At 39.4% G+C, this 12,802-nt stretch overlaps 1 protein-coding gene across 1 annotated transcript; it reads left to right on the top strand.

Annotated features, from left to right (window-relative positions):
- On the top strand, window positions 1-10,344 carry LOC129323523 (olfactory receptor 1019-like). Its single transcript, XM_054970057.1, has 2 exons — window positions 1-28; window positions 9,419-10,344. Exon 2 carries the CDS (start codon window positions 9,439-9,441, stop codon window positions 10,342-10,344), a length of 906 nt encoding a protein of 301 aa, XP_054826032.1. The 5' UTR covers window positions 1-28; window positions 9,419-9,438.
- Window positions 10,345-12,802: the final 2,458 nt, after the last annotated feature.

The raw sequence follows: 12,802 nt of genomic DNA, 5'->3' as shown, positions 1-12,802 counted from the left end.
CACCCCAGAGCCAGCTCTCCAGTTATTTGTCTCACCCCGGAGACGATCATTAAGTTAATGTTTCTGGGGCAGAAGCTGTAACCTTGCCCCAGGGTATGTTGCACAATATAATGGAACTGCCCATCTGCTATAGTTGTGTGCACCTCCTCAGATCCAGCATCCACCCTTAGAGCTCTTACTGCCTTGACCTGCTGGTCACTCAAAGCTCTCTCACAGATACCCTCTTCTGAACTGGTAATTATCCCCCAATACCTCAACCCTCTCCAATTTTCCTCACTGCTTTCTAGTTAGCTCTGTATTTGTGCTGTGTGTTTTGTGTGCAACTGATATTTATTATTTTAAATAAAAACCCTTTTGATTGAACATCTGCTTCTTTATTAAAGAGTTCTTTAGAAGGGACAATCCTCATATACATAGGTGGAGATCTCACTAAGTTACCTGCCTCTCACTGCCTCTCCTTGAATGCTAATTCCCCCAACCTGCAAGGAGGCCCCCATTTGGGTAATACAGTTTCCAGTTTTGATTGTATGTATTTTATATTGAGTACCACAGACAAATTATGGGCCCTGTTGCTCTCATTACTAGAGGTGTGCACCAAGAAAAAATCCAGGAAATCTGGATCCACGTTGTTGGCAATGCAGGATAAATATGTAAACAAGTAAAGCAGAGAAATTCAGAGAGCACAGATAAGTGTTTGTGCGCGTGTGCTAATGAGGGAATAAACTCACACAGAGACCACTTACTTTAGTAAAGAAAATAAGAGTCTTTTTAAGAACTCCACTCATGATAGGAAAGAGGAGAGATAAAATCTTATCTATCTAAGCTAGGATACTGGTGGATACAGGAGCAAGCTCTGTGTCCTCTATGGTGGCAAGATGGAGAGTGTGTGCACACATGAGGAAGCTGAAGAAGAATGAAGGAAGTTAGTTGTCTAAGAGTACACATTAAAGGGAGCAGTGTAGTGTGTGTTCCTCTCTATCTCTTTAATTCTATTGTAAGCCCCCTTTGTAACCTGAGACCAGGAACAAGGGCCAGTGTACAAGTCCTTCACTTCTTATACAGGTTTCAGGGATCTCCAAAAAGTTTAGGATTCCTGAAATCTGAGAAAGATTCTTCGATCCAGTTCTGCAAGAATAGGGAATCCTGGATTTATTCTGTCATTATTTCCTATGGGGAAAACTGTCTGGGGGATATATGGGGCATGGAGGGATTTTTTAAAAACTTCACCAAATTTGCAAGAACCCTCTTCCTGAGAGGGAACCACCCACCACCCAAGTTTCAGGAAGATTAGGCTGCAGGATTCAATTCTATAGAACATTGAAGAAGGTGCCCTCTAGCCATTCTCCATTGTTCTTTATGGCAGGAAAGTTTCCACACTGGGTCCCAGGCAGAATCACCCAGAGGAAGGGCATGCTCTAAAATACAAGCTCAATCCACAGAAAGCCTAACAGAACCACACTGAAGCAAGGGAATGAAATCCCCCAGGAACCAAAGTGAAGCAAAAGAACCAACATCAAACAAGAGAATCACGTCAAAACAAAGAATTCCACCCAAACCAAAGTAAGGAAAAACTTAATTGCAACTTAGCCCAACTGAACAAGTGTCACTCACAGAAGCCAGACAAACAAGGAAAGCTTCTGGCCCAATCTAAGACTTTACCATGACGCAATTTGCTTGGTGTGGTTGAAGGAGTGGATGACGCTAAAGAATAAGAAATTACTAGCCCTAGAGGGAGATAAAAAAATATTTGGATGGCACGCATACTTATGGCATGATAAAGTAAAGGCGAACTCGATGTTCCTGCATCACTATATACGGAGAAGTTTATATATAATCTGGAAGAAGTATAGAATCTATCTGGAAGAAGGAACCCCTTTGTGGGTAGTTCCATATGAGGTGATAGATCCGAGAGCTGTTGATAATGAGCAACAATGTCTAACTTATAAAGAAATAACTAGAACTGAAGAATCTAAACTCAGAATAAAGACTCAGGAGGAACTATCACCTTATTATGATTGGTTCCAGTATAGACAGATTAGAGATTTATATAACTCGGACTCTGTAAAGGGAGGTATACGGACAGAAAACTCGGAACTAGAGCAGACCCTTCTTAAAGAGGACAAGAAAAGAATATCTAAGGTATACCAAGTACTGCTGAAATGGTATACTGAGGATGAAATAGTTAAAGGACAAATGGTGAAATGGGCCATAAATTTCAACAAAGAAATAACAATGGAGGCATGGGAATACTTGTGGAAGACTACAATGAAGACAACGACATGCACTAGTATTAAAGAGAACATTTACAAAATGATTTACCGTTGGTACATGACACCAAAGAAGATTGCGCTAGGGAATTTGAACACTTCTAATAAATGCTGGAAATGCAGGAAGCATGAGGGCTCCCTCTACCATATGTGGTGGACGTGCGAGGTAGCTAGGCAGTACTGGGGGGAAATAATAAGAGAAATGAGTGAGATTTTACAATTTCAAATTAATAAGAACCCAGAACTCCTGCTACTAAACTTGGGAATGGAGGGAATTCCAGCCCATCATAGGACGTTGATATTTTACATGACGGCAGCAGCTAGACTTTTGTATGCGCAAAAATGGAAAATACAAGAAGTGCCAACCATTGAAGATTGGATCCACAAATTGCTGTATATGGCAGAAATGGACAAAATGACAAGAAAATTGAGAAACCTGGACTCAGGACAGTTTAACACAGACTGGGAGAAGCTGAAACAATATTTGGAGAAGAAATGGGAGGTGGGAGGAGAACTGTGGCAGTTTGAGAACTACTGAAGTACAATAAAATGTAGAGGGGGGTGACTTTACCGGGGAGGAGAAGAGGTAAAAGAGAATCTCTAAGCAGTTATGATATTAGATTGATATATATAGAATAATAAATAGAATATTGATAGAAAATAATTAATCATAAGGGTTAACTATAAGGATTGATTAACTAATAATATTTTCTTTTTGACTCCGTACAATGTACCAAACTGAATATGTTTATTTGAAGTTGTATATGAGTCAAATTGATTGATATCATATATAGACTTATGATTGAAGGGGAATAGAAATACTAATGTAAACAAATATAACTAAAATAGAAAGAAGAAGATAGAATGAATAACATATAGAGTATAAATTAAACTGGCTGATTTATATGAATATATGGTTTACATAGTTTATGATATATAGAAATATTTGAAAGTGAAATAATGAAAAATGGGATAAATTGTTTATCCATTATGGGAAAAGGGACTCATAGTCAGGGTACAGAGTATTAAAAACAGTTAAAGAAGTATTGCTTAGAATAAAGGGAGAATATATATTTGTTAGATAGAGGAATATATAAAGAGTAAGGGAAAAGGGATAAAGGGTTGGAAAACTGTTGGAAGTCAACAAAATGGGGGGGGGGAAAGGGAGGGGGTTAGAAATTGGGAAATGGGAATATTGACTGTAATGTGTAAACATTTGATCCTAACCCAATAAAAAATTTTTCAAAAAAAAAAAAAGGAAAGCTTCTGGATTGGTCACTTACTCCCCCCCCCTGCCTCACTTCCCCCTCTTTCCTCCCCTATCCTCTTGGGAAAAAATACAGAAGAAAGAGAAACAGCCACCCAAGAGGCTGAAACTGCTTTTCCTGGATTTACCCTGATTAGCCTGGATTTATCTGGTGGTCTTAATATGGGGCCCAGATTCGATTTGTAATTCTCTCATTTGATCTGGGAAAACAGTATTTAGCCAAATCTGCAAAAATCTGGGTTTTTTTAACCCGATTCCGAGACCCGGATTGCATACCCCTACTTCTGACTACCTATCTTACCAGCAGGTAGGCTTCCTCAGGCTTATTCTCCTGTGTCTGTGTGTGTCTCTGTGTGTGTCTCTGTGTTTGTATGTGTGTGGAGAGGGTAAACATTGTTGGCAGGGTGTCTCGGCCAAAGGAACCTATGGTTGTTATGGCAATCATGAGATGAGTATGGTCATTAGGGGCCCAACACACGAAAAGTCATACTCTGAGTCTAGTTTTGTGTACCTAGCTGGTAAGTTGTGATCTGTTTGGAAGGATAGTGTTATGAACCAATTGTTGTGAACCAATCATTACCTGCTGAAGGCATGAATAATAGCATTTTTCTCTAAATTGGTCAAGGGATCTGGTAGAATGGTCCAGAGATTAATGAATACCATTGGATTACAGTAGTTATGCTTGAACACCCACTGGCTCAGCTGAAATCCAGTTTGTCAGATGCAAGCAGGGAGGAGATTGATGGGCAAGCTGTTGAAATGCATCCTTGCAAATTAACACACATCCAATTTTCACCATTACTCAGTTTTCTTGCATAATCTGGTAGTTGTTTCCACAGGTGCCACGCCCTTGCCATGCTGCTGCTACTTCAGTTTTGAAAAGGCATAAAGCAAAAAGGAAAAAAAAATGACATTTTTGAGTTGAAACTACTACTTAGGCATCTCATTATTTCATCCTAAACAGAGTTACACCCTTCTAAGCAATTGACTTCAATGGATTTTTGGTGCTTGCCAAAAAACCCAAGTAACATTATGATTTGTTATTGAAATCATTTTTTCAAATAGATCTATGTGTTTGTTTGTTTGTTTGTTTGTTTATAGTCCACCTTTCTTACTGAGACTCAAGGTGTATTATGCAGTGTAAGTCAATGCCATCAATCAGATGAGATATCTAATACATAATGTACTAGAATTAGGATTACAGAAATCTGAAACAATCACAGAGCATTAGACAGTGGGGATGAATTACAAGCAATTCCCTGCTTTATACATGTCAGTGAATTTAATGACCTGACTAATCCTGACCCCTCTGGTAAATGAGATTTAGTTCCTGTACTGGGCAAAACAGTCACAAGCTACAATGATCAAGTAGGTACTGTGTAGGTACAAACTTTGCCAGAGAACACCGAGATGATTTGATCAGGAGCTCACATTGTATGTACTCAAGGCAGTTTAAGCAAGTTATTATCTGATATTAGTGCCCAATTCAAAGACTGCTTCCAGTAGGCTTACATGTACTCACTTATATTGTGCAATCATCAGATAATTTTCTTTGTTGCCTTCCTAGGAGTGCCAGGTCCTCAAGGGGCTAAACCAGGGGGTGAGAGGATATGGGACCTTGTCCCTTGTCCCTTACAGGCACACAAAGTGCTCCTGTGATTCCTCGTCATGCTGGAAAATGATGTCATTTTCCAGAATGATGTGGAAACTATAGGTCACACCAGGAGGCTAGTCACTAAAGGTTGCCCCTCACTGTGACCAGTGAGGGGGGAGCATTTAAGCATTTACCTCAACCCCAGGTGCCTTTCCCCTGCTGGCTAGGTATGCAGAGGTGAGTGGCAGGGAATCCCCCAGTGAGGATGGCAATCTTATTCCTGCTGCTGATTCAAGCAGTAGCAAGAGAAAAATAAATAAAAATAATCTAGTTGCTGGATCCAAACAATCCACTTCATTCAGAAATCCCTGGATCTTTAAATATATGTCTCTAAATATGTGTCTATACATACACATACCCTTGTAGCTACTTGGAGAGAGGGCAAGATAGAAAAAATAAATAAGTAAAATATTAGACCATAACACGTCTGACATAAGATAGATTTCTTTCAGATTTCTTTATTACAGCACTTAGCCAATACATTTATCATAAAAATTAAAATACATATTTTACGACCATTAAAATATGGACCTGACATAAGATAGCATGCACCTATTGTGTTACAGAAAAGGCATCCGTCAGTGGAAGTAGAAAGTTCATCCAGTTCATGACTGAATGTTACAATGACATAAGTCAGACTGTGAGTATTGATTACTGTATCATTTTAATTAGATTCAAAATTATTATTAGGTTGGTGTTTATTTTGCTTGTAGATAATTGGCCTTGAAAAATCTCTACGAGTGAAACAAACTCAGCTAGCAGTTTGTTGGGCAGAGCCTTCACCGGGGGCACTTCATGGTTCGATATCTACTCGGAAACCTGAGGAAACAAGAAATTGCTATTAGTCATTGACTATTGAAAGATTATTGACTATTGAAAGACACTGTTTTCTGAATTAGACCATGGAAGCCATGAGAGGAATTAGCAAGGAACAACTTTTGAAATGTACATGGATTGTACTGCTGATTTATCTTAAGCTATTATGGAGCAAATGATATTTTGGAAATGTAGGGATGTTATTGATGCAAGTTGTATTTAAGCTCTTTATTGTATGTATTTTGTACTATTTATTAGAAGCACATTGCACTTTGAACACGGTAGCATAATAATTGATAAATAGAGTGTGGGAGATTTTTTTCTAGTGCATAGCAGCATTATCTCCTTTAGTGGAGCCTCTGGGTTGAGTACAGAAATTCCTGTAATGTCAATTGGAACTAAAAATACATCCTCCCCAAACTCCACCCCCCCGAAAGTGTTGCCCAAATCTCCTGGCATTTGTCTAGGCAGTGTTGGGAACCTGAGCAAGAATAGTGGGGTATGACAAACCCCCTTCACTGTCCCACACTGAGGTAGATTTCCCCACCAAAATACAAGTTTCTTGCTATGGCTGAGTAGCCACAAATAGTATGTTTCTGGTTATGGTTGTGAAGTTTTGTCCCACCCTGATAAGCAGTTATATTTTGGGCTTTTTAGCCCAACCTAGAAACTTGATAGGGGAAAAACAGGAGCCCTCTTCTTTGTATGAAATGGAACTAGAGGCTTAATAGCTTTCAAAAGAAACAGAAACTTTATTGAACAGTTAGGGATGGAATAAGGGGAGTCAGGGGATGAAATGTGTTGGTAGAACAGAATACTTTAAAAGTAATAGGCAAAATAGTTTTCTTGCAGTTTAGTTTCAATGTTTACAACCCTTAAGAGTGAGAAGTGTTTTGCTTAATACTTTGGTTAAAGCAATACTTTGGTTAAAGCAAAGTTTTCTTGCAGTTTAGTTTCAATGTTTACAATTCTTAAGAGTGAGAAGTGTTTTTTTTTTAATACTTTGGTTAAAGCAATACTTTGGTTAAAGCAACAATGTTTCTTCACAGATTTCCCTTTTCAACTTAGGTTTCCTGACATTAGTTCAACACTATTTTCCCTTTATAACAGACCCAGGGTCTTCCTTAGAGCAAAACCCCTTTCTAGACACTGGGCAGGAACTATTCTTCACGTAAGGAGACATAATCCTATTCGCTTGGCTTGAATGGGAGTCTCCACTTACTATCCACTCACTCTGCCAAAACACACACATCCAGTTCTATCTTGGTTGTGTAAACGGGTTTCAGCTTGTGCCGTGTAAATGGTTTTCAAGTGAAGAGCTCTTCTTCATTCTGCATGTGCATGTACAAGAAGACTCACAAGTAATCTAATTCTTGTTTATTGGGAAAAAACCCTTAACTTAGATTTTTAAATTCATGGACCCAGGACTTCAAAGTTACTGTTAGCAGTGTAGGCTAGAGCAGTAGACTGGTGATAACATGTCTCTTAGGATATCATTCATAGACCTAAAGCAGGCCCTAAGGAGATTTTAATAACCACAGTGGTTGCTTGTTGACAAAGATACCTTCAGGGCTTATGTCCCTAACTACCAGTGAGTAACATAAATACCAGTCCTTAATTCCTTCTTCAGTCTTGCATTCATGGATGAACTATCTCCTGCTCCCACAGAAGGTAGGTTCTACCAGCCTGATTTCTAAAGCTCCAGTACTTATTCTCTCTTGTTATTCACTAGAAGTTCCAGTTCTATATGTGACACACTGAGTGTTGGTTATTCTGACTCAAGATAATTTTTTGTGTGTAAAGTATGTCATACTTTGATGGACTAGCTCTTTGAAGGTGTTTAGTTAATGTTGAAAACATGATGTCAAACCATTGGAAAAATAAGAAAAGAGCTTTCAATGGAAAATTTTTAAAGATAAGTTGATCAATCCAACTTGATCCAAGATGGAAAAGTAAGGTTTGAGGCAAGGAGTAAATTTAAATTGACCTAGAAGAGTCTTCAGATATACTATGCCTTAGATTAGAGATGTAACATTTTTGGAAATTTTGAAGCCATGGGGGAACATGTCCTGGGTTTTTTTAGCATAGTGATGGTGCAGGTCCCCAACCTTTTTTGAGTTTGAGGGCGCATTTGGAATTTTGACACAGTGTGGTAGGCACAGCAACAAAATAGCTACCAGAAAATGGCTGCTTCAGGAAGTGGAGTGAGCCAAAAAATGGTTGCTACAGTTTACCTTCAGTCACACAATAAAGATCCTTGTGCTGTGGAAGCAGCTTCTGGTAAAGCAATGTTTTCTAAAAAACAATGAAATCTCCAATGCCAATCAGAAGTTATGCTTGGCTAAAGCCCCACTTAGCTCCAGCCACTTTCTAAAAACACTTGGCAGTCACCAGGAAAGGTGTTGGCATGCACAATGGTGCCCATGGGCACCACATGGAAGATCCCTGCTCCAGACGTACATAGCATGTAATTTTTCTTTCAGTAAGAAATTATTGAGCTTGAATCTGGAATTCCTGGTGTATATTATTAAAATTTCATTTATTTATTTAGTTCATTTATACCCCACCTTTCTCCTTGATAGGGAACCAACATGGTTTAAATTGCTCCCTTCTCCTCTATTTTATTCTCACAACTCTATAAGGTAGGTTAGGCTCAGTGTGTGTGATGGGCCCAAGGTTACCCAGCAAGCTTCCATGGCAGAGTGGAGATTTGTACCTGGGTCTTCCTAGTCTGACATTCTAACTACTACAACACACTGTGATTTTTTTTCTGACATCACCCAATACAGAACTAGGAATTTCGTACTAATGTCTGCTTTATCTTTAGGTTCCTTCAACAAGCATCAGGCTATCTGGGCAATCATGGGAGCACTTGGAATGGCAATTTAAGGCTGGAAATTTAGGGAAGGGTACAAACCAGACATTTCAGGCTGTCCAACCCATGTGCATGGTAAGAGAATCCCCCCCCCCCCCGCTGCTGGTCAATTCTTGAACCTTCATGAGAATGGCCTTAATTGACTGACTCTCTTGGTACAGTTTTTGATGTGCAGGCAAGAACAAGAAAAGAGCAGTTACATTACTGCTCTAAGCTAGAAGCCAGGCTAGGGTTGCCCAAATGTAAGTGAACCCACTGAACCAGTCTCTCAGGGTACCCCCATTAAACCAGTTAGTTATAGCAATTCACCTTTTAAATAATTAAATTATTTCTTTAATCCAACATTGACATCTGCGTCTTCCTTTTTGGGTGGAGGACCTAATGATAAGATAGGTCTGAAACACTGCTCAAATATGAGAGGTGCAGCAGATGTGCATGAAATAGCATTTTTGGAGATCACATAATTCAAATGTTAATTTTCTTTTCTAGTGGAGATCAATGAACACATATGGAAGGACTGAATCAAACCACTGTGACAGAATTTATTTTTGTAGGCTTTATGGACCATCCAGATCTGCAAATCCCACTATTTGCTTTATTCCTTGGCATTTACATTGTCACTCTAGTTGGGAACCTGGGGATGATTATTTTAATCCACATTGATACCCGACTTCAGACTCCCATGTATTTCTTTCTCAGTAACCTGTCAGCTGTAGATGCTGGTTACTCATCAGTCATTGCCCCTAAGATGCTTGCGACCTTTGTATCTGACAACAGAACTATTTCCTTCCTTGAATGTGCTGTGCAGTTTTATTTCTTCTGTATCTTTGTGACAAATGAATGTTGTCTTTTGAGTGTGATGGCCTATGACCGCTTTGTAGCCATTTGTAATCCATTGCATTATAGTACTATAATATCTAAGAGGCTTTGTGTCCTGCTTGTTATTGCATCATACATAACTGGGTTTGTGAATTCCACTACACAAACAATTTTTATATTTAGCTTGTCCTTCTGTGACTCTAATGTAATCAACCATTTCTTCTGTGATATCCCTCCCATCCTGAAGCTATCCTGCTCTGATATCAACAACACAGACATTGTTCATTTTACCCTGTCTTCGATAGTTGTCATGAGTACTATCATTATTGTCCTAGTGTCCTATTCTTACATTCTCACCACAATCTTGAAGATACAAACTGCTGAGGGTAGGCACAAAGCTTTCTCTACCTGTGGTTCACACCTTGTAGCTGTCACTATATTCTATGGGACCCTAATTTTTATGTATTTACGTCCTACTTCTGGCTACACAACGGATCAAGACAAAGTCATCTCTGTATTTTATACTCTAGTGATCCCCATGCTAAATCCTCTGATTTATAGTTTAAGGAACAAGGAAGTAAGGGAAGCCTTGAAAAGGATAATAAACAGGAAAAATTTCTCTCATTCCTGCATTTGGAGAAGATAATTTGGGGAAGTAATTTTCTGTGTTTTGTTTTTTGTATTTTGATGTTTAAGATACATAAAGCTCAAATGACTCTTGTTCCTTCATGTCACTTCTTTTGCTTGTCACAGCCCATGCTTCACACAGTATGTCCTTTGAACTTATTAAGAATCCCTGTAAATTCCTACCTAATTTGCCTTTTAATAGCCTGTATGATACTTTGATCTCAGTCCAACTATATACATATGCAGTTGCAGGTGGCTAAACTTGGGGTTCCACACACTAAAATGTGCCATTCAGATTACTGGCACGGTGCTGATGCTACGTTGGGGAAGGACTAGCAAGGAGGATGGTTCTAGTCTCTTGTTCCTCCCTGCTGCCTTGCAAAAGTAGAATTGGCAGCATATTAATATGTGGAGGAGGCAATGAAGAAACACCTTGCAAGGGATATTTGAGTGTTGGAAATCTTGCATGTAAAGTAGCACTCACATGTGTGATTCTTTACACAAATAAAGATACAGATGGAAGGCTGCTTCTCTGTGCTACAAACTCTAGCTAGACAGGACCATTTTTACCTCTATGTATAACTCAATGAAAAATAGAGTAGTTCTTAATTATTTTTTAGAAAAAATATTTTGTTGAAGACACAGCATTAAACTAGAGATGGGCATGAACAGCAATACAAACAAAAAAAAGCCACGAACAGACCAATATGCTGTTCACGAACAAGCTGTTTCTGAGGCCCCATTCTAAACAAACAGGTGGTTGTTGCAAGCCTCATTCGTTGCTGTTCCTCAAGCCAGACAGTCTGGCACCTGCAATCAATTCCCTTGGCAACTTAGGCAGGGATTGTTTGAATTCTGTCTGAACTCCTGCTGTTGCCCTGGAAACCCCAATCTAAGCCCATTAGCTTGATAGGCAGGTCTTCCTTTCAAGTGTGGAGCAAAGACCAGGGGAGAGGGGGGCTCCCAGCTCTGACTTTGCAGAAAGTGGAGGGACAGTTGCTGTTGGCATTTTGATAGAGTGCATTGGAGCTTGAATTTTCTTTGTGTGTGGTGGGATAGGGATCTACCCCATCAAGTTCTAGGGCTGCTGCCAAGCTCTGGGGCCAAGCTATTGTTTATTATTGGTACCTTTCCTGGTGCCTGCTCAGGTCAGGTTTCTGGGAGTGGTGCAGTAGGGATCTTGACTTGGATGATGGCTGGAGGAGAGCCTGCTGGCCCCCACAAACAGCCAACCACGAACATGTTCATGAACAGGCCTGTGTTTGTGGTTGTTTGTGAGTCCCTGTTCGTGGGTAGCAACGAACAATGAACATCATGTTAGTATTTTTTCTGTTTGTGCCCATCTCTACATTAAACTTGCAAAATGATTGTTTTCCCGTGTTAGCCCATGTTATTGTCCCAACACCAATATTTTTGGAGGCCCTGTAACACTCCCTTTGGGCAAATAATTGTGACAGCTGACTTTGGATTGTTCTCTCAACTGTCCTGTCTCTTGAATTTCCAATACCAAGTGAAGATATCTTTCAGATGAATTTATGGCAATGCACACACCACTTTTGGAGTCACTTCATGGATTTTTAAATTATATATATATATATATATAAAACAAAATAAGGATAGAGAAAGAAAAAGGGGAAAGAGAGCCAAAATTGAAAAAGAATTTTAAAATGCACAAGGACTATTCAAAATGTAATAAAAATATAATATTTAAAATATGAGTTTCCAATATACAGCATATTCATAATATTCAGGAATATTTTTTTCTCTCAGTCCTAATGAAACCTGCCATTAGATCAATAAACATTCAATAAACTATATAAGCAAGTTAGCTTGAAATCACATATTGACTATCAAATATTAAATATTTGAAGTTAACATAACAATGTATTGATTCTTGAATAATTTTAAAACAACAACTATCTATATAATATAGTTACTACAATCAAAAGAGGAGAGTGATGCATTTTAAAGATAGTTCAAAAATATAATAATAAGCTAAACATACATCAAAAACCAGGGCTTTTTTGTGGGAAAAGAAGTGGTGGAACTCAGTGGGTTGCCAGCACACGGGGCAACTTCCAGCAGGAGGTGCTAATGCTGGTACCACATGCATGCATGTGCTTTGCATGCACACTCCCAGACCACGTGATGACATCACTTTTGGGAAGTGACATCATCACACAGGGCGCAGCCACCCCCCAGAGCGCTTCCACAACAGGGGAAGTTTAAATTAACCTCTGCGCCACTTGTGATTTAAACTCCCCCCTTGCTCCAGCTGACTGGCACCATTCAGCTGGAGTAAGGGGGGTTTTAAGTGACATCATTGCATAGGGCACAGCCACCCCTGGGAGCGCTCATGATTTAAACTCCCCCTTGCTCCAGCTGACTGGCACCAGTCAGCTGGAGCAAAGGGGGTGTTAAAGTTTAAGTCACCCTCCATGCCACTTGTGAGTGGTGCGGAGGGCGATCTAAACTCC

The sequence above is a fragment of the Eublepharis macularius genome, chromosome 2 (assembly GCF_028583425.1).
Source record: "Eublepharis macularius isolate TG4126 chromosome 2, MPM_Emac_v1.0, whole genome shotgun sequence".
Classification (NCBI taxonomy): Eukaryota; Metazoa; Chordata; class Lepidosauria; order Squamata; family Eublepharidae; genus Eublepharis; species Eublepharis macularius.
Note: the sequence above shows the minus strand (reverse complement) of the source record. Positions and strands in the feature narration are given on the sequence as shown.